Here is a 22091-nt window from a genome sequence, read left to right as displayed (position 1 = left end):
ATGAAACAGGGTAAGTGTTGGATTTGAAGAATGTTTTTGAGTGTTAAGACGATTCAGATCATTTGAGATGTATATTATGCTATTCTCAAAGACACAGATTGAATTCCGTGTCACAGAAATACAGTTAGGTTTCAAAAAGAGGGCTAGAAAGTAGGGTTTCAAGCCGGAGTTTTGCCTCATGCGTCAAAGCTTGTTTTGATATTTGCTGCAGTGGCGATGGCGGCGACAGATAAGAGAGATCAGCGCCATTATTGAGAGCGAGAAAGCTAGCGTGTGCGTTTGGTGCTTGCGCGTGCTCGCAACCCCATCTTTAATACCCGACTCGTCCGTCTTTAATCAGATGAAGCGACTTCCTCCGAGTCAGGCAAGAAAATCAATTACTCGGCGTAAAGAGGAACAATTGCTTCACAACATAGCGGGGAAAACACATCACGGGTTTTAAATTCTCGCCAGGCACCGGCGGGAAATAATATTAAGGTTTCAAGCGGAGTACGGTGTACAATTAGGGAAAAAGAACCTTTAAGCCTGGTTGGGTTTCAAATCTTCTCTGTGATTTGACATGAAGATCTCAAGCATTGGTTAGTGTTTTAAAGCAAGTCAGTCTTAGATGAAGGTGTAGAGTAGGGATGTCAAACTCATTTGAACTCGGGGGCCACACCATAGAACAAATATTCTCTCGGGGGCCAGACTAGTAGATTAGAGATGAAGAAAAAGAGAGAAAGAAATAATAAAAAGAGAGGGAGAGAAAAAAAAAGGGAGAGGGGCAAAGAAAGAGAGAAGGGAAGAGAGAGAGAAGGTAAGAAACAAGAGATAAATAAAGAAATAGGGAGACAGGGGGGAAGAAAGAGAGAGAGAAATGAAGAAATCCAAAGAGAAATAGAAAGAAAGTGAGAAGGAGAACAGAGAAAGAGAGAAGGGGAGGAACAGAGAAGGGGAAAGAAAGAGAAAAAGAAAAAAGAAAGGAGAGAAAAAGAAGGTTAAGAGAATTTAGAGAGAGAAAGAGACAAAGAGAAACAAAGAAAGAGTTAAAGAGAAAGAGAGAGAGAAAGAGAAACAAAGAAAGAGTTAAAGAGAAAGCGAGAGAGAAAGAGAAACAAAGAAAGAGTTAAAGAGAAAGAGAGAGAGAAAGAGAAACAAAGAAAGAGTTAAAGAGAAAGAGTTAAAGAGAAAGAGAGAAAGAGAGAAAGAGTAAGAGAAAGAGAGAAAGAGAGAAAGAGAGAAAGAGTAAGAGTAAGAGTAAGAGTAAGAGTAAGAGTAAGAGTAAGAGTAAGAGTAAGAGAAAGAGAGAAAGAGTAAGAGTAAGAGTAAGAGTAAGAGTAAGAGTAAGAGTAAGAGTAAGAGTAAGAGTAAGAGTAAGAGTAAGAGTAAGAGTAAGAGTAAGAGTAAGAGAGAAAGAGAAAGAGAAAGAGAAAGAGAAAGAGAAAGAGAAAAAGAGAAAAAGAGAAAAAGAGAAAGAGAAAAAGAGAAAAAGAGAAAAAGAGAAAAAGAGAAAAAGAGAGAAAGAGAAAGAGAAAGAGAAAGAGAAAGAGAAAGAGAAAGAGAGAGAGAGAGAGAGAGAGAGAGAGAGAGAGAGAGAGAGAGAGAGAGAGAGAGAGTATGAAAAAGGGGGTTTGTGTAAGAGTTGGGGCTTCAAGAACCTAGTTGAGGGCTCCAATCAAGATTAAGGTGTCAAATTGGGCTTTCAAGGCAAAGTTTGGGTGTAAATGCACAGGTAGAATAGCAAGGTGAATTTGGACAGCCGGTAAGGTTTCAAGACAGTATTAGCGTTTCCAACAAGGTCTTGTGGAGTTTTAAGGTAGATTATGGTGTCAAATTAGGGTTTGAAATCGCATTTTGGGTTTAAATCCACAGGAAGAATAACAAGATGAGTCGGGAGTGTCAGGTTAAGGTTTTAAGTAAGTAATAAGGTTTTAAAATATAGTTTTTAATTAACTTTGGAGATTCAAGTTTCAGTTGAAACCTTTCGTTTGTGTGTTAGGGAGTCAACATGAACTATCAAGAACGTTAAAGGTTCAGGACTGGGGTGTCAAATTAAGGTTTCAAGACAAGACTCCAAAGGTAAAATAGCAAGGTGTATTTGGGAGCTGGTAAGATTTCAAGCCAGTATTAAAAGTTTCCAACAAGGTCAGGTTAAGGTTTTAAGTAAGTAATAAGGTTTCAAATAAAGTTTTAAATTACCTTTGGAGATTCAAGTTCCAGTTAAACCTTTCGTTTGTGTGTTAGGGAGTCAACATAAACGATCAAGAACGTTAAGGGTTCAGGAATGGGGTGTCAAATTTAGGTTTCAAGTCAGGACTCAGGGTTTGATCCAAAAGTAAAATAGCAAGGTAAATTTGGAGAGCCGGTAAGGTTTCAAGCCAGTATTAAAAGTTTCCAACAAGGTCTTGTGGATTAAAGTTTGTTTTCCAGGCAGGGTCACACTTTTAAGGTAGATTAGGGTGTCAAATTAGGGATTGAAACCGCAGTTTGGGATCAAATCCACAGGAAGAATTACAAGATGGGTTGGGAGTGTCAGGTTACGGTTTTAAGTAAGTAAAAAGGTTTCAAAATATAGTTTTAAATTACCTTTGGAGATACAAGTTTCAGTTGAAATCTTTCGTTTGTGTGTTAGGGAGTCAACATGAACTATCAAAAGCGTTAAGGGTTTGGGACTGGGGTGTCAAATTAAGGTTTCAAGACAGGACTCCAAAGGTAAACTAGCAAGGTGTATTTAGAGAGGATTTTTAAGGTTTCAAATCACTGTTAAGGTTTTAAAATGAAGTTTAAGCGAGGAACATGGCGTCAAATCGGGGGTTCCAAACCACATTTTGAGTTTAACGGAAGGCTTGTAAGGTGAATTGAGAGTGGGAGGTTAAGGTTTCAAATCACTGTTGAGGTTTTAAAATGAAGTTTAAAACTTGTTTCGGAGATAAAAGTATGAGTTGAGTTTGAGTTATTAGGTCTTGACATGTGCTATCAAAAACAATTTGGATTTCAATTCAGGATTAGGGTGTAAAATTATGGTTTCGATACAGAATTAAGATTTAAATCCACAGGAAGGTTTGCAAGGTGGATTGGGAGATTCAGATTGAGGTTTCAAGGCTGTATCAAGGTTTGGATTTAGTGTGTGTTAGGGTTCTAACACAAACTATCAAGAAAGCTAGGGGTTGAATCAGGGTTAGTGTGTCGAATTAGGGTTTCAAGACAGGTCTCAGGTAGGATTCCAAAGCGAATGTGAGAGTTCGGTTACAAATTTGAGCTTGAGTGTTTAGGGCTTTAATAGAAGAGATCAAGAAACCAGTTTTGGTTTCAATTCAGGATTAGGGTGTAAAATTTTGGTTTCGAGACAGTATTGAGATTTAAATGCGCAGTAAGGATTGCAAGGTGGATCAGGAGAGTCAGATTTAGGTTTCAAGGCTGTATTAAGGTTTGGAAGTGGATCATCCGTAGCGAGGGATGGCGGTGTCAGGGGCGGAATACTGGTCGGTAGCCGGGACTGGGAGAGCAAGACGTGGTCGGGGTCGGAAAGGAGTCGTAAGCCGGGACGGGAAAGCAGACGTGGTTGGGATCAAAAACGGGTCGTAAGTGTTAGTTTAAAACGGGAAATTCCTGGCTTGTTTCTCCCGAGTGTAAATGGTAGCGAATGTTATTAATAATCGCCTTGGGCGGCCAAGAAAAAACATGCTTCTTTGCCAAGTTCTTCTTGGCGGGGAACATACGGTCATGCCGACCCCAGCAGTTCTTGGAAATTGGGAAAATTGAAAGGGGACAAAACATTCTGTCTGGTAGCGTGCATTTTTGAGATAAACACGTGCGTCATCACGAGGGGGACGGGCGAAAGTAATACGAGATGTTGTATTAGGATATAAAAAGCCAATTGTCTCTGAAGACGAATGAGACTTCTGTTTTGTACGCTGATGAAGACAATTAAACGAGCTCTCCCTCTCACGCCAAGACTTTCTGCATGCTCGGGCTGCTCCACGATAGTCGTAGCGGGAGACAGACGGGAGCAAAATTGGGACAGGTGGGAGTCAGGGTCGAAAAAGGCTTGCCTAGTGTACACAGAGATTTGCAGACGGACTGACAACAGGTGACAGAAAGGAGTGGGTTTAAATAGGGACAGGGAGCCAATCAGAATCATGACATTGCAAGGTTTAAGACTAAGGTTTGAAATCAGTGTTAAGGTTTCAAAAAGCAGTTTTAAACTCACTTTGGAGTTGGGGGTGTTAGGGCTAAAACATAGTTTTGCTTTCAAGTCGGCGTTAGGGTTTCAAACTGGGATTATGTTTTTTGAGGAATCAAGAAATTTGGCCTTGCGAGAGTTCTTCAATAAACAAAGTGACTCTTTAGGAGCCCTAAAGCCGAACGAGACGAATCAATAAATTACGGTTTTAACTTTTCACGGGCGGTGTCCCGGTCCTTTATGACGAGTTCCCTTTCTTTATTTTCCCATTTGCGGTGTCACGGCTTTAAGACTCCCACAATTCATCCGCTGTCCGCCATTGGCATTATTTTCACATTTTGCAGCGTTCCCGCTAGAATTCCTCCGTCATGGGCGGGAACACAAACGGAGGCGGCCATGATGGATCTTCTCCAAATCAATCTGCACTTAAGTATTGCGCAACCGCTCTCTCCCGAAGAGAAAAACCGGGCGCATCTATTTTGTTCCAGAAGGCAGCAAATAAAATTGTTTTCATTCCTAGTGTTTACTTTTTTTAGCATTCTTTTATTTCATTTTTCAAATGTAATTTATATCTACATTTTATATTTGTTATTATTATTATAATCATTAATATTATTTCTATTTTTTAAAATATTCACATAGAGTTTTTAGTTGATTGCTTCTTTGATTTATATTTTTAATATATCTTCACTTTTTTTAATTTCCCATTTTATTTGGCTCCCTGTGCCTATTTAAACCCACTCCTATCTGTCCCCTTTGGTCAGTCCGTCTGCGAACCTCAGTCAACACTAGGCAAGCCTTTCTCGACCATGACACCCACCTGTTTTTGCTCCCGTCTGTCCCCCGTTTTTGATTTTGACCACGCCTACTCTCCCGTCCCAGCTTTCAACCTCTTTGTCCCCGACTACGTCTACTCTCCCATTCTGGCTTACGACTCACTTCCGAGCCCGGATCACGTTTTTTGCTCTCCTGACCCGGCTACTGACCCGTTTTTTTCTGTTCCCGACACCGCCATCGCTCGCCAGCAAGTCCCACTTCCGCGTTCAGAGCGACCTGCTTCCCACACCCAGCGATCACAGAATCTTGGGTGCAATCCTTTCCTTTCTTCCATATAAAACAGAGAAACGTTACGCAAGTGGGTCCTGTCTCCGTTCTGGTCCTCACAGATAGTTTCTTGAATTTATATTTTCAATTTATCATCTCTCTTCAGTTTCGTTTTCATTTCATTCATTTTTTTATTTTGTTGTATATTTTTCAAATCAATTCATATTCATATTTTGAAGTTTGATTCATTTTTTTAATTTTTGTTATTTTATTCTATTTAAATTCATTATTCAATTTCTGTTCAAATCATTCCTTCACTTTTGATTTTAATATTTTTTTCATTCCATTTGCTTTATTGTATATACAGTATCTTTAAATGTTATTTTATCACATGATTATATTTTGACATTATTTTATGTTTTTATTGTTATTATTATAAGATGATTAGGTATTTCATTATATTGCTACTTTTTTTATCAAAATGATTTCTTTGCTTTCATTTATTGTTTTTTTTTATGTTTTATAGATATTTTTTGTTTATTTAATTTTACATTTGATCAATTTCCTAATATTTATGTATTTCTAATGATTTTAGTCTTACTATTTTTTGAAAACTGGTTTCTATTTCTTTGATTTTTGCTATTTTCATTCATTTTTTCACTTTTTCTTTTTTTAGGCAATTTTATTTTTCAATGATTTTTTCTATATTTAGGAGGGTTTCCCCTTATTTATGTTTTTTTAACGTCAATGTTTTATTTTATTTTTTCGTTTTTGTATTTTGAATGTTTTTTGAAAGTGACTATGAATTTCCCTCTCTTTTATTTGTTGTATTCTTTTGATTCCACATTTCGTTTCATCCGATTTTAAATGTTATTGTTTTTATTTATTTGTTTATTTGTTGAGTTTGTATTTCTGACTTTATTGATGCCGACTTTTGTATGATTTCAGTTTGAACTCGCCCATCAAAATATTTTGAAAAACTTTGAGGATTTAAAGCTGGTTTATGGAACGTCAAATATTCTACTTGCTGACGCCACCTTCTGGCTGAAATGGTAATCGCAGCTCCTTTTGTCGCGCTTGCGAGTACTTGTACGTGAAATTCCGAGACGCGCTCGGAGAAACAGAACCACGTCTCCCAATCTCTCACTCTCTCCTTTTCGCAGTTTTCTATCTTTCAGGCTCTCTTTTTGTCTCTCTCTTTCAGTCTTTCTCTATCTCTTCCCGTCTCTATTTTTCCTTCTCTTTCTCTCTTTTTAATCTTCTCTTTCTCACTATTTTACTGGCTTTTGTTTTCTCCTTTTTTTCTCCCTTACATTTTCTTTTTTTCCAGTATCTCTTTTTCGTTCCCACTTTCAATCATTTTTTTCTCTCTTTCATTCTCCTTTTTTTACTTTTTCTCTCACTCCCTCATTTCGTTTTTCTTTTTATCTTTCTCCTTTTCTGTCTGATTCTCTTTTACTCTGTTTTTCTCTCCCTCTTTCTCATTATTCGTTCTGTATTACTCTTTGTCCCACTCTCTCTTCTTTGCCTCTCTCATGCCTTTTGTCTCTCTATCTTTCTTTCACTTTTTTCCCTCTTTTTGTATTTTCTTTCTTTCTCTCTGCCTTTGTGTGTCTTTCTCTTTCTCTCTGCCTTGCTCTCTCTCTCTCTTTCTTTGTGTCCATTCTCCCTCTCTCTTTTTCTTTGTGTCTCTATTTTTTTTCCATTCTCTCTTTTACTCTGCTCTCACTCACCATGTTACTGTCTTTCGTTTTTCTTTTTTTTCTTTCTCCCTCACTCATTCTCTTTTTTAGTATCGCTTTTTCTTTCACTCTTTTAATCATTTTTCATTTCTCGCTTTCACTCCAACTCATTTTCACTTTTGCTCTCACTCTCTCTTTTTTTCTCTCCCTCTCTCTATTTGTATTTTTCTTTCTTTCTCTTTCCATCCGATTTTCTCTCCCTTAGTGTGTCTTTCTCTTTCTATCTCTCTCTCTCTCTTCCTCTTTCTTTGTGTCTCTTTCTTGTCTCCCTCTTCCTCTTTCTTTGTGTCTCTTTCTTGTCTCCCTCTTCCTCTTTCTTTGTGTCTCTTTCTTGTCTCCCTCTTCCTCTTTCTTTGTGTCTCTTTCTTGTCTCCCTCTTCCTCTTTCTTTGTGTCTCTTTCTTGTCTCCCTCTTCCTCTTTCTTTGTGTCTCTTTCTTCTCTCTCTCTTCCTCTTTCTTTGTGTCTCTTTCTTCTCTCTCTCTTCCTCTTTCTTTGTGTCTCTTTCTTCTCTCTCTCTTCCTCTTTCTTTGTGTCTCTTTCTTCTCTCTCTATCTCCGTCTGTCTTTTTCTTTTTCGAGAGTTTTCTTTTCAACCATGCGGGCCCCGAGCACAAATTGAGCCAGCCTACCATTTGGAATAGGAGCTCACGTGACTTTGGCTAGCTCCTTTTAGCACATTCACACTCGCTAAAACAGTCGTCAAATCCGGCAACGCCAAATCCCCGAAAGTGAAAAAAAGGGGAAGGGGCCGGAGCATTTTATTTTGGCGGGGGGTCAACAAGGAAGCTAGCGAGACGGGATTAGCGACATAATGCGAGCAGATGGACGCGGGACGGTGCTAAAATTTCCAAACAGATTAAAGCGCCGGCCGTCCACGGAGGAGTCAAACAGACACGGTTTCCTGTCTTTTATTTTGAAATTTAGGACGCGCATCTGGCCCTAATCCTGCAACGCGGCGCTCTATATCCAAGTGTATTTAGGTATGCGGATTATTGGGGATTAGACGCCACGATGTGCTTTCCCTGCACTTTGTGCCGACAAAAAACAAACCAAAAATGGCCGTCGGGTGACGGATTGATTTATGGCGCAAAAACGATAAATATTCAATTAAAATACACCGGAAAATGATTCTTTTCCCCCTATTTAATATGGATTTTAGCATGTTAACCAACACAACCTGATTCCTTCAAACGAGATAATGGATTATGTTTCATTTTTTAGATTCCAAAAGCCAGAGATAATAGATCAAAAAACACTGAGACTGAATCTTGATGTTCTTTTTCTGATTTATGTATTAGCTTGTTAAGCAACACAACCTCAATCCATCAAACGAGATAATGGATTATAATCCATTTTTAGATTCCAAAAGCCAGAAATAATTGATCAAAAACACTGGAACACATATCTTGACGATCTTTCCCCACAATTTAATATATGTATTAGCTTGTTAACCAGTACAACCTCACTTCATTCAAACAAGATAATGGATTATGTTTCATTTTTTAGATTCCAAAAGCCATAAAAAATAAATTAAAAGCACACTGCAAACCGATCTTGATGATTTTTTTTCCGATTTAATTTATGCATTAGCTTGTTAACCAACACAATTTCAATCCATGAAACGAGATAATGGATTAAGATCCATTTTTAGATTCCAAAAGCCAGAAATAATAGATCAAAAACACTGAAACACAATCTTGACGTTCTTCTTCTGATTTCATTTATGTATTAGCTTGTTAAGCAACACAACCTCAATTCATCAAACAAGATAATGGATTACATTTCATTTTTTGGATTCCAAAAGCCAGAAAAAATAAATTTAAAACACACTGCAAACCGATCTTGACGATCTTTTCTTCCCATTTCATAAAAGTATTAGCTTGTTTACCACCACAATTTCGATCCATCAAACGAGATAATGGATAATGATCCATTTTTAGATTCCAAAAGCCAGAAATAATAGATCAAAAAACAATGAAACACAATCTTGACATTCTTCTTCTGATTTAATTTATGTATTAGCTTGTTAAGCAACACAACCTCAATTCATCAAACAAGATAATGGATTACGATCCATTTTTAGATTCCAAAAGCCAGAAATAATAATAGATCAAAAACACTGAAACACGTATCTTGACATTCTTTTCTGATTTAATTTATGTATTAGCTTGTTAACCAACACAATTTCGATCCATGAAACGAGATAATGGATAATGATCCATTTTTAGATTCCAAAAGCCAGAAATAATAGATCAAAAACACTGGAACACATATCTTGACGATCTTTCCCCACAATTTAATATATGTATTAGCTTGTTAACCAGCACAACCTCACTTCTTTCAAACAAGATAATGGATTATGTCTCATTTTTTAGATTACAAAAGCCAAAAATAATAAATTTAAAACACGCTGCAAACCGATCTTGATGATTTTTTTCTGATTTAATTTATGTATTAGCTTGTTAACCACCACAATTTCAATCCATTAAACGAGATAATGGATAATGATCCATTTTTAGGTTCCAAAAGCCAGAAACAATGGATCAAAAAACACTGAAACACAATCTTGACGTTCTTCTTCTGATTTCATTTATGTATTAGCTTGTTAAGCAACACAACCTCAATTCATCAAACAAGAGAATGGATTACATTTCATTTTTGGGATTCCAAAAGCCGGAAAAAATAAATTTAAAACACACTGCAAACCGATCTTGATGATCTTTTCTTCCCATTTCATATACAGTAAGTATTAGCTAGATAACCACCACAATTTCAATCCATCAAATGAGATAATGGATTAGGATCCATTTTGAGATTCCAAAAGCCAGAAATAATAGATCAAAAAACACTGAGACACAATCTTGACGTTCTTTTTCTGATTTAATTTATGTATTAGCTTGTTAAGCAACACAATCTCAATCCATCAAATGAGATAATGGATAATGATCCATCCAAAAGCCAGAAATAATAGATAAAAAACACTGGAACGCGTATCTTGACGATCTTTCCCCCCAATTTTATATATGTATTAGCTTGTTAACCAGCACAACCTCACTTCCTTCAAACAAGATAATGGATTATGTTTCATTTTTTTAGATTCCAAAAGCCAGAAATAATAGATCAAAATACACTGAGACACAATCTTGACATTCTATTTCTAATTTGATTTATGTATTAGTTTGATAACCAACACAACCTCTATTCATCAAACAAGATAATGGATTACATTTCATTTTTGGGATTCCAAAAGCCAGAAATAATAAATTTAAAACACACTGCAAACCGATCTTGACGAACTTTTCTTCCCATTTCATATAAGTATTAGCTTTATAACCACCACAATTTCAATAGATCAAATGAGATAATGGATAATGATCCGTTTTTAGGTTCCAAAAGCCAGAAATAATAATAGATCAAAAACACTGAAACACGTATCTTGACATTCTTTTCTGATTTAGTTTATGTATTAGCTTGTTAACCAACACAACTTCAATCCATGAAACGAGATAATGGATAATGATCCATTTTTAGATTCCAAAAAGCCAGAAATAATGGATCAAAAAACACTGAAACACGTATCTTGACATTCTTTTCTGATTTAATTTATGTATTAGCTTGTTAACCAACACAACTTCAATCCATGAAACGAGATAATGGATAATGATCCATTTTTAGATTCCAAAAAGCCAGAAATAATGGATCAAAAAACACTGAAACACATATCTTGGCGTTCTTTTCTGATTTAATTTATGTATTAGCTTGTTAAGCAACACAACCTCAATTCATCAAACAAGATAATGGATTACGATCCATTTTTAGATTCCAAAAGCCATAAATATTGCATGGGAAATTTCCCGTCCGCCAAATGAATCGGAAACAAGAAAGGATGCGCGCCATTATCCAACTGAGGCATTGCTAATTTAATAATTCAACGTCAAGAAGAAAAAAGAGGATTTGTTGTCTTGTAATACACTTAAGATTTGATTTTTGTCCCTTGAAAAGAAATTCTATGACCCACTCCCAATCAAATATGCTCTTTACATAGCGAAGGACGCTCTTATGAATCCAAGTCCTTGAATAATTCAACGTCATGTTTGAAAAGTGTGTTAGTGCAGCCATCAGCACAAACATCCCCAGATTCAAGTTTGGGGGGTCAACAACTTTGATGTGGCAGGTGTTACTCACCCAGCAAAAATCGGTTGAAAAATGTTGAGAAGATCACAAAATCACTTATTCATTTGATATTACTGATTTACAAATTATAGGCCCATTATCTTAGGTTTTTTTTTTAGAGGTCAACAACTTTTAGAACACACATCCTCACTCGGGAAACCCGGTTAAGAAAATGTTGAAAACATCACAAGATCGCTTTTACAAGAATGTTCCTGATTTACAGATTATTATCTGAGTTCTTTATTTTAGGGTGGTCAAAAACTTTTAGAACACACATCCTCACCCAGCACACCTGGTGAAGAACATTTTGAAAATATCACTTTTACAAAAATGTTCCTGATTTACAGATTATTATCGGAGTTCTTTTTTAGAGGTCAAAAACTTTTAGAACACACATCCTCAGTCGGCAAACCTGGTGAAGAACATTTTGAAAACATCAGAAGATCGCTTTTACAAAAATGTTCCTGATTTACAGATTATTATCTTAGTTTTTTTTTTTTTTAAGGGGGGTCAACAACTTTGATGTGGCAAGTATTACTCACCCAGCAAAAATCGGTTGAATTATATTGAGAAGATCACAAGATCGCTTATTCATAGATATTATTGAGTTACAAATTATAGGCCCATTATCTTAGGTTTTTTTGAGAGGTCAACAACTTTTAGAACACACATCCTCACTCGGGAAACCTGGTTAAGAAAATGTTGAAAACATCACAAGATCGCTTTTCCAAGAATGTTCCTGATTTACAGATTATTATCGGAGTTCTTTATTAGAGGTCAAAAACTTTTAGAACACACATCCTCAGTCGGCAAACCTGGTGAAGAACATTTTGAAAACATCAGAAGATCGCTTTTACAAAAATGTTCCTGATTTACAGATTATTATCTTAGTTTTTTTTTTTTTTTAAGGGGGGTCAACAACTTTGATGTGGCAAGTATTACTCACCCAGCAAAAATCGGTTGAATTATATTGAGAAGATCACAAGATCGCTTATTCATAGATATTATTGAGTTACAAATTATAGGCCCATTATCTTAGGTTTTTTTGAGAGGTCAACAACTTTTAGAACACACATCCTCACTCGGGAAACCTGGTTAAGAAAATGTTGAAAACATCACAAGATCGCTTTTCCAAGAATGTTCCTGATTTACAGATTATTATCGGAGTTCTTTATTAGAGGTCAAAAACTTTTAGAACACACATCCTCAGTCGGCAAACCTGGTGAAGAACATTTTGAAAACATCAGAAGATCGCTTTTACAAAAATGTTCCTGATTTACAGATTATTATCTTAGTTTTTTTTTTTTTTTAAGGGGGGTCAACAACTTTGATGTGGCAAGTATTACTCACCCAGCAAAAATCGGTTGAATGATATTGAGAAGATCACAAGATCGCTTATTCATAGATATTATTGAGTTACAAATTATAGGCCCATTATCTTAGGTTTTTTTGAGAGGTCAACGACTTTTAGGACACACATCCTCACTCGGCAAACCCGGTGAAGAACATTTTGAAAACATCACAAGATCCCTTTTACAAAAATGTTCCTGATTTACAGATTATTATCTTAGTTTTTTTTTTTAAGGGGGGTCAACAACTTTGATGTGGCAAGTATTACTCACCCAGCAAAAATCGGTTGAATGATATTGAGAAGATCACAAGATCGCTTATTCATAGATATTATTGGCTGAGTCCCATTCTTCGCACTTTCACTCGCTATGTGCCCTAGTCACTCGGTTTGCGCGTTCACGTGAAAATGGAGTGTGTCCCGATACTCTCAAGTCCGAGGCAGAAGTGACCTCAAACCATGTCGTAACCACTTCAAGACCGAGGGGGCTCCCTACCTCACTTGGCGGCGAAGTGACTACCCAGAAGGCTTTGCGAATTCTCAATATCAACAAACATGCCCGGAAAGGAACCGCACAAATGTAAGTAGTTTTCCACAACCACGCATGTATTTGCAACAAAATGTATTGAGATATCTTAGTTGGACGTAAATGCAATAGAAAATCGTATTTTCGCGTTAAAACATGAACATTGCAAAATCGCTACTTTACGAAGTGCACAAATCTACCAAGGGAGCTGCCAAAAATAATCTTCACGCTACAAACTCTAAAGTAGGATAACTGCAGAAAATCACGGTTCAGCCCATCCCTGTTTGTATCTTAAACGAGTCGTGCTTTTACATGTACATGGCCAGTCGCTAAAGGAGCATAGTCAGAATAACGTTCTGGACATACGCGCTTGTTTATTGCACACAATTTCGGGTGTCGTGTTTTATTTACAATATGATTATTTCATGTGAGATCAGAATGCATTAGTTTTCATCATGCATTATGAGTAATGTCTCCGAATTTCACGTGGAAATACAGTTGAAACAAATTACTATCACACAGTCCACTGCCTTCTCTGTAAACACATATTAAGTAAACTAATTACCTTTTCAAAATGTTGTCCAAATGTGGAGACAATTCTAAAGCATATGTGATGCTGGCCAATAGAAGGCTCTTACAGCCATAAGAATAACATGTCAATTTTGTGTATCTATTCACTATCAAATAATTATCCAGAACACATCCTATAATTTCTCACATCAACTTGTTGAGCATCCTATACACAGTTGTTTTTGTGCAATACACAAGCATTAAGTAATTCTTGTTTTTTCCACCCAACCTAAAGGCCAATGTAGAACGTCCCGTGGAAGAGCTGGCCACCATCACAGCTACCACGCCATCCACACCGACGGGCACGTCGTTGGCATCTTCTAATCCGGCGCCAAACCCCAAATCACCCAGAAAAAAAAGGAAGCACGATACACTCCTTGACTTTTTGAAAGCGGAGTCTGCCGGAGTGAGGAAAAGGCTCGAGGAAACTGTGGCCAAAACTGAGCGGTTCCCGTCCTTTTTGGGAAGCTCGTGGACAAATTTCCAGAACAGTGACATCCCTGCAATGTTTCCCTTTGTTTTATAAAAGGAAAATATTTTATTTTATTAAGAACTCAATGAAGTTCCAGTTTGTGTTTTCCAGCTTTATGGAAGTATTGGTATATTTTTGTTACAATTTGTGACATATTATTTATTTACTATTATGTATTTCGGCCCAATGTGATTTTGTTTTTCTGAAAGTAAACTATTATTTAAACTGGAGTGATTTGTAGTTGTTTTCTGTCCAACAGTCACATAGTTCACACACAGTATCTCACATCATTATGAAATAAACCACCAAGGTGTTACTCAAAATAAAGATGTTTATTGAATAGTAATGCAGAAAAGCACGGAATGCAAATGTGGGTCTGACTTCCAAAGCCTAAAACATGGCTTTTGGGCAATTTATTCCATATTAACTGTGGACAATTCTGTGTATCGTGGACCTGGGAACCCTGAAGACCCGTGACACCACACGGTAGGACAGACCGTGGGCCAGCCAGTATAGGCCCTCCAGCCATGGCCCTGTTCCCTCTTTAGCAGCTCCTGCAGGGCCCACATGACCTTCTTGCTCAACCTTAAGTCCTGAATGAGTTTTGACTTCACATCGAACCATAAGCACAGGATGGGAACATTCCTGTCCAACCTGTCCACGCTTATGGGACAGCCACTCTGGAACACAATAGATAACAGACAATTTAGACATAAATGTGGGCATAGATGATGTAAGCATCATGAAAACATGTTGAAATGAGCTTTTTTATATCCAATGACAACTCTTTTGAATTAAATTCCTTATGAACCAAGGTTTTTGGGTCGTACAGGGAAGTTTGGTGACGATATTATGTCAGCTTAAGGGTCAGGTGGACTGTTCTTGTGTTTGTTTACTTTTCATCATGTCACACACTAAAGACCCCTACTATATGTCATAAAATGGCATTAAGATACTAATAAGTAGATTGCCATTTATGTCTACACAAACATAAGGTATTATGTGAACGTGCATTGTATGTTAACTTTTACTGTATTTGACCGAACGGGTCATTTTTTTAATGAGTGTACGTACCTTGTAAAGATGAATCAGCACTACATAGCGCCGAAGCTGTCTTCAGTATAGCACATTTCTCCTCCGTTTATTGGAGACACGGAAAAGATGATGAGCTTTCAGGCAATCGGTAATAACACAGCAGTAGCGGGCATTTTTAACATTGCACGAACTCTCCAACTGACACACTACAAGTTGAGACTCGAGTTGTTTACATGTGACGTAGACCAATACGTCACTGAGGTCTACAGCCAATTAATATTACCGCCATCTCCTGGACAGGGGTGGAACCTTGCAAGTCTTGTCCAAGCCATCTCCGCTTTGCACTTCACTCGCGGAGGGCACTCCTCTTCGAGGGACCTCACTGGAGGGTCCTCAGGGCCGAGTGAGAGAAATGGGATTGGGCCATTGAGTTACAAATTATAGGCCCATTATCTTAGGTTTTTTTGAGAGGTCAACGACTTTTAGGACACACATCCTCACTCGGCAAACCCGGTGAAGAACATTTTGAAAACATCACAAGATCCCTTTTACAAAAATGTTCCTGATTTACAGATTATTATCTTAGTTTTTTTTTTTAAGGGGGGTCAACAACTTTGATGTGGCAAGTATTACTCACCCAGCAAAAATCGGTTGAATGATATTGAGAAGATCACAAGATCGCTTATTCATAGATATTATTGAGTTACAAATTATAGGCCCATTATCTTAGGTTTTTTTGAGAGGTCAACGACTTTTAGGACACACATCCTCACTCGGCAAACCCGGTGAAGAACATTTTGAAAACATCACAAGATCCCTTTTACAAAAATGTTCCTGATTTACAGATTATTATCTTAGTTTTTTTTTTTAAGGGGGGTCAACAACTTTGATGTGGCAAGTATTACTCACCCAGCAAAAATCGGTTGAATGATATTGAGAAGATCACAAGATCGCTTATTCATAGATATTATTGAGTTACAAATTATAGGCCCATTATCTTAGGTTTTTTTGAGAGGTCAACAACTTTTAAAACACACATCCTCACTCGGGAAACCAGATTAAGAACATTTTGAAAACATCACAAGATCGCTTTTACAAAAATGTTATTGATTTACAGATTGTTATCTTAGTTTTTTTTTTTTTAGGGTGGTCAACAACTTTTAGAACACACACCCTCACTCGGCAAACCTGGTGAAGAACATTTTGAAAATATCACAAGATCACTTTTACAAAAATGTTCCTTATTTACAGTTTATAAAACCATCATTTGGGTGTTTTTTGAGGGTGGTCACCAACTTTTAGGATGCACACTACTCAGCAAAAACTGACCATCAAATATCACATGATGGCTTTTACACTGTATCATCCTCCTAGGTGTGTGTTGGGGTGGTCAATAACTTAGAGGGCTAACATTCCTCACCCAGAAAAAAACAGGTGAAATGGAAATATTGAAAAAAAAAATCACAGGATCACTTTTAAGCAGTACATGATGTAAAAGTATATGTCCTTGGTATCAGAAGTTTATGACCAACGTTTAAGGTGATAGTATTGTTTGTGTTTTATGGTCATGATTGGAATTTCTACAGTTAAGGAAAACTCTAACCACCCCCTCAGAAAAAAATGGGTGGGGTCTAAAATCAATTATCAGGACACATTATTCAAAAAATTGAATACTGATAAAAAAAAAAAAAAGCTGTTTTAACTGTATTAGTTGGGTTTTGTGTTTATATTTGGAAAGTTTACAGGTAAGGAATCAACCGCCTACCCCTTACCCTCTCAAAAAATTGGGTGGGGTCTTATATCAAGTACGCATAAACAATGATAAACACAAATGGATATATATATTATCATATATATTCTTACATATACATTATCATATTATATACCATCCATTTATCCATTATCTGCACCGCTTACCCTCAGTAGGGTCACGGGGGTGCTGGAGCCCATCCCAGCTTCATATTATATTTTTCCTGCAGTCCAAATAATTAAAATTGGACGATTTAGTCAATTTTTTCACTGCACAACTAAACTTTAAGGTCAACAAAAACATAATGCCGGAAAATATCAAAAAATGATTCATTCGGAAAGAGGGAAATTATAACTTTAAGGGACTGTCGTAAATTCCTAATCCCAAAGGTGAGAACCACCAGGAAAAGTATGTGTGTGTCTGTGTGCGGAGTCAAACTTTGGAACCATCTACAAGACGAGATCAAACAATGTCCAACTATTGACTTGTTCAAATTTAAATACAAATTTTGTTATTTTGTTGTTGAATTATGGTTTTTGTTTTGTCGTTGAGAAATTGTTTTTGTTCCGTTTTTATTTTGATGTTCGAATAAAGTTTTCATTCATTCATTCGTATACATTTTTGCTTTAAGGGCAGCACGGCGGCGCAGTGGTTAGCACGTGTGCGGCACAGTTCTAAGGTCTTGGGAACCTCCTGTGTGGGTTCGAATCCAGCTACGGGACTTACTGTGCGGAGTTTGTATGTTCTCCCCGTGCTTGCGTGGGTTTCCTCCCACGTTCCAAAAACATGCATTTCAGGTGAATTGGCCGGTCCAAATTGTCCCTAGGTGTGACTGAGCGAGTGAATTGTCTGTCCCCGTGTGCCCTGCGATTGGCTGGCAACCAGTTCAGGGTGTCCTCTGCCCACTGCTTGCTGGGATGGGCTCCAGCACCCCCGCGACCCTACTGAGGATAAGCGGTGCAGCTAATGAGATGAGATATTTTGTTTCTATACCTGAAAGGTCTACAAGTGAGAAATCTACTTGACACCCCACTCAAAAATTTGGGTGGGGGTCTAATGTCAAGTACAACTGGGTATAATTAATGATTAAATAACCCAAATATATATATACACATTTTCCTTTTCCACTGTGTTGCTTTTGTTTGAAAAGTCTTCAGGTGAGGTCTCTATACCTGTCAAGCTGTACGTTTTTGCCATACAAACAGGGTTGGGTAGGGTTACTTTAACTGGATTACTTTCAATGACTTTTAGATTACTCCAATAACAAATATGCTCATAAAAGACAAAATAAACTAAATAGGAATCAAATGACTCCATTTTGTGCAGGCTTGGGGAATAATGGAATACATGGAAGGGCAAAAATGAAGGTTGCAAGCTGTTTGAATTTATTTTCATTTTGTTTCTGTCGCATTTTATGTCCGTTTTGCCGGAGATCAAAGCCAGGAGAGAAAGCTAACCACGTGTTGTGAGTCATCATTTTATTCATATTGAGTTTCTTTTGTCTTTTATGAGCATATTTGGTATTGGAGTCATCCAAAAGTCATTGAAAGTAATCCAGTTAGAGTAACCCTACGCAACGCTGGTTTCTGTGGCCTTTGATGTTAGTTTTGCCGGAGATCAAAGAGATCAAAGCCAGGAGAGAAAGCTTACCACGTGTTGTGAGTCATCATTTTATTCATATTAGCATATTTGGTATTGGAGTCATCCAAAAGTCATTGAAAGTAATCCAGTTAGAGTAACCCTACGCAACGCTGGTTTCTGTGGCCTTTGATGTTAGTTTTGCCGGAGATCAAAGAGATCAAAGCCAGGAGAGAAAGCTTACCACGTGTTGTGAGTCATCATTTGATTCATATTTAGTTTCTTTTGTCTTTTATGAGTATATTTGCTATTGGAGTCATCCAAAAGTCACTGAAAGTAATCCAGTTAAAGTAACCCTACCCAACCCTGCTTACAAAGTACTTTTATGATGTATTTTAAGACGTGTACGACGTACGAGAAAATCTGTACAGAAAAACGCAAATTTGTCAATGATGGGTACCGTCCGGTATACACCGACGATCACCAAACGGCAAATCCATCGAGTCAAACGAGTTGGCCGCGGTAGCCTCTATCTCGGTATCGTTTTTTTTCCGTTGCAAACGAAGCGAGCGCTTTGATGCTACTGTGCCCATGCGTCTGCCGCCTGGGGATTTCCCATCACGCATCATTCCGATCACACGTGAACAAAGTCTTAAAAAACATTGGATTTCATGTGGTTTTTGTTTAGTGAAAGGAAGGCCGTCTCTTTTTAGAGAACCGGCTTTTTCGGCTCAACTCATTCAAGAGAGCCGGCTCTCCAACGGCTCACTTGCTTTGATGCATTATATTACGAATGATGATCCCACATTCCAAAAACATGCATTTCAGGTGAATTGGCCGGTCCAAAATTGTCCCTAGGTGTGAATGAGCGAGTGAGTTGTCTGTCCCTGTGTGCCCTGCGATTGGCTGGCAACCAGTTCAGGGTGTCCCCTGCCCACTGCCCGGAGATGGCTGGGATGGGCTCCAGCCCCCCCGCGACCCTAATAAGGATAAGTGGTACGGCTAATGAGATGAGATGAGATGTTGTATAAAGAAGTTAAGAAAAAAAGGAAGTATAAAAGGAGAAAATGAAAAAAGGTTTGTGGTTATCCCTTGAATCAGTATATTACCAACAATAATTGAATGCAGAAAATAAGAAAATGTATTATTCTACTTAGTTCTATTTGCATGTATTTTTTCCTTCTACAGTGAACGTCCAAGCGACTTCATTTTTGAACCTTTTTTTATAATGAAATGAAATGATCCGCATTTCTATAGCGCTTTTCAAGTCAATGACTTCCCAAAGCGCTTTACACTGTGCTTCACATTTCCCAATAGCGGCCTTGCAGCCATGTAAGGCGCTAACCCGCTTATTGGGGGTTCAGTGTCTTACCCAAGGACATTTTGACATGTAACACGGACAAACCGGGATTCGAACTGGGATCCCTTAATCCTAAGACGATCGCTCTACCTCCTGACTCATTCAAGTCGAGCAACTCAGTATCTTACAACAAAATGTTCATTAACAATATATATGATATAAGGAAACACATGTACAATATAACACGTTAAACTACATCAATAAACACGTTTGAAAAAAAATATGGTGTAAGATTATTTTATATTTTGTAGGGGAAAATACGAGAGTTTGTAAGGGCATGGAGCCCTGGAGCGCGACACCCCGATCCTCGGACCCGCCATCGGTGGACTCACCCCGTTTGTCCCGCACCCTGACGCCGATTTCCACCAGCGGCTCCGTCTCCCGATCCAGCCGGCGCGCGATGACAATATTCCCGTTGTCGCGTCCCACGCTGACCGCCGCACCGTCCGCGTCCTCCGGCTCCACTAACTCAAAAACGGCCGCCTGGAAGCGCGTGGGGTTCAGGTTGATCACCACCGAGCCGATGGCGGCGTCCTCGGACACCTCCACGGAAAGCGGGGCGCTCTCCGCGTCCCGGGGGCTTCTAGAGCTCCGAGCGGGGGGTCCCACGCGCCGCCACCGACGCGGGATTACTTCCACGCGGACGCCGTCGCTCGTGCGCGGCGGCCAGCCTCGGTCCCGCGCGAAGACCGTCAACTGGATCGGCGGTTCCCGGCCCAGGATGGAGTCCACCAGGAGGACGTCCCCGTTTTTGGGGACCACGTAGAAGGTCCCGTTGTGGGGGACCCCGAAGTAAAAGAGATCCGCGTTCTTGCCGCTGTCCCGGTCCCGCGCTGCGAGTGAGCGGACCACGGTGCGCAACGGGGTGGCGTCGTCCAAGTCCAGACGGACCCGGGAGTCCTGGAAAACGGGTCGGTGGTCGTTGACGTCCAGCACGTCCACTTTAACCACCGCGACTTCGGCGCAGGAGCCACCGCAACACGCGCCGACCCCCAACCGGTACTCAGCCTTCTCCTCCCGGTCCAGACTCTCGCGAGTCCTCAGCAAGACCTGCCCGAGGCTGTGGTGCGCCAAAACTCGGAACCTCTCCCCGCCGTCCCCCAAGACCCCCCAACGCGGTTCCGAATCCCCGCACGGCGAACCCAGCCTCCTTAGCGGCACGCTCAGCCCGTTGACCCGCGAGCCCGGCGGCGCGTTCTCGAACACGTGTCCGTGGAAGAACGGAATCGGGACCGGAGTTCGGTCGGCGAAGGCGCAGGCCAGCACGAGCGGCAAAAGGCGAAGCATGACGGGCGCGTTTCAGCGAGCCGCCCCCATGTCAGCTCCGACGGTTCTGCTCGGGAGAACTTTGCGTGCGGTTCTTCTGCTCGCGAGCGCACTCGCATGCGCGCTCCCGAGAAGCGAAAGGGGGGGTACTTACATCACTGGGGGCGCGCACGGCTCCTCTCCGGTAATCCGTCTCGCGTGCGGGTGCGCGTGACTGACAAGCTTCTGTCCCTGGGGGGCGACCCGAGTACCCTCAAAGCCCCCCAACTAGTCCCCCCGATGGATGTCCCCCCCTCCGACGCACAGCATCACTCTCGTCCCCAATAAGACGTCACTTGAGTGGATTAAAATAATTCCGTAATCGATCCGGTAAAGTGCTGCGGGGCGCGTGCGCGCGCGTGCGTGCGCGTGCAACAAAGTGGATGATGTCGCGAGTGTTTAAGGGAAAATGTGACATGTTTTTCACTCGTGGGATTTAAAATAAGGAGTTCGCGTGCGTGGGAAAAAAAAACTTAGTGTCATGATTGCCGATTCAGAGCACCTGCGACTGCTTAATTGGCGCCAACAGCCCAGACAGCTGATTGGCTGTTACTCTCTTTTTAAACCCCCGGCTTCCAGGAGGAAGCCGTCAGATCGTTTTGCGAACTGTTGCCTTTAGCTCAGTTAGCCTTTTCGTCCGACTCCGTTTCTGCCCTGCTTTTTTCTGCCTGATCTTTGTTGCTAACCTGTTTCCGGACCTGACTCTGCCCCGTTCTGCCTGCCCGTTATCTGATTTGTTTTGCCCCATTACCTGCCTGCCTCCTGTTGCTGACCTCGTTTCCGAACTTGACACCAACCTTGCTCTCCAGTCCGGGCTAGCGACTTGTAATTCCCGTCTGTCTTCGACCCTCCTCGCTAGACACGGAAGTGCCACTTCCGCATCTCCTGCTCCCCTTGTCCGTCAACCATCGGATCGTGGAAGCCAGCCCTGCTCTCCCTTTCTATTGATAAAAACTGAGAAAACGAGCGCTAGCGGGTCCCGTTTCTGGGCTGTGACATAAAGACGACAAAATCACGAGACTCGGC

At 39.8% G+C, this 22091-nt stretch overlaps 1 protein-coding gene across 1 annotated transcript in view; it reads right to left on the bottom strand.

Annotated features, from left to right (window-relative positions):
- The window catches only part of LOC148366663 (neural-cadherin), a 345561-nt gene extending 324387 nt beyond the window's left edge, over positions 1-21174 (bottom strand). Inside the window, exon 1 of the mRNA XM_088333456.1 lies at positions 20093-21174. Within this exon, the coding sequence (XP_088189582.1) occupies positions 20093-21047 (955 nt within the window). The 5' untranslated portion in view covers positions 21048-21174. The remainder of the gene's footprint in view (positions 1-20092) is intronic.
- Positions 21175-22091: the final 917 nt, after the last annotated feature.

The sequence above is a fragment of the Urocampus carinirostris genome, chromosome 4 (assembly GCF_059441175.1).
Source record: "Urocampus carinirostris isolate Australia breed hairy pipefish chromosome 4, RoL_Ucar_1.0, whole genome shotgun sequence".
NCBI lineage: Eukaryota > Metazoa > Chordata > Actinopteri > Syngnathiformes > Syngnathidae > Urocampus > Urocampus carinirostris.
This window is presented reverse-complemented; position numbering and strand designations above follow the sequence as displayed.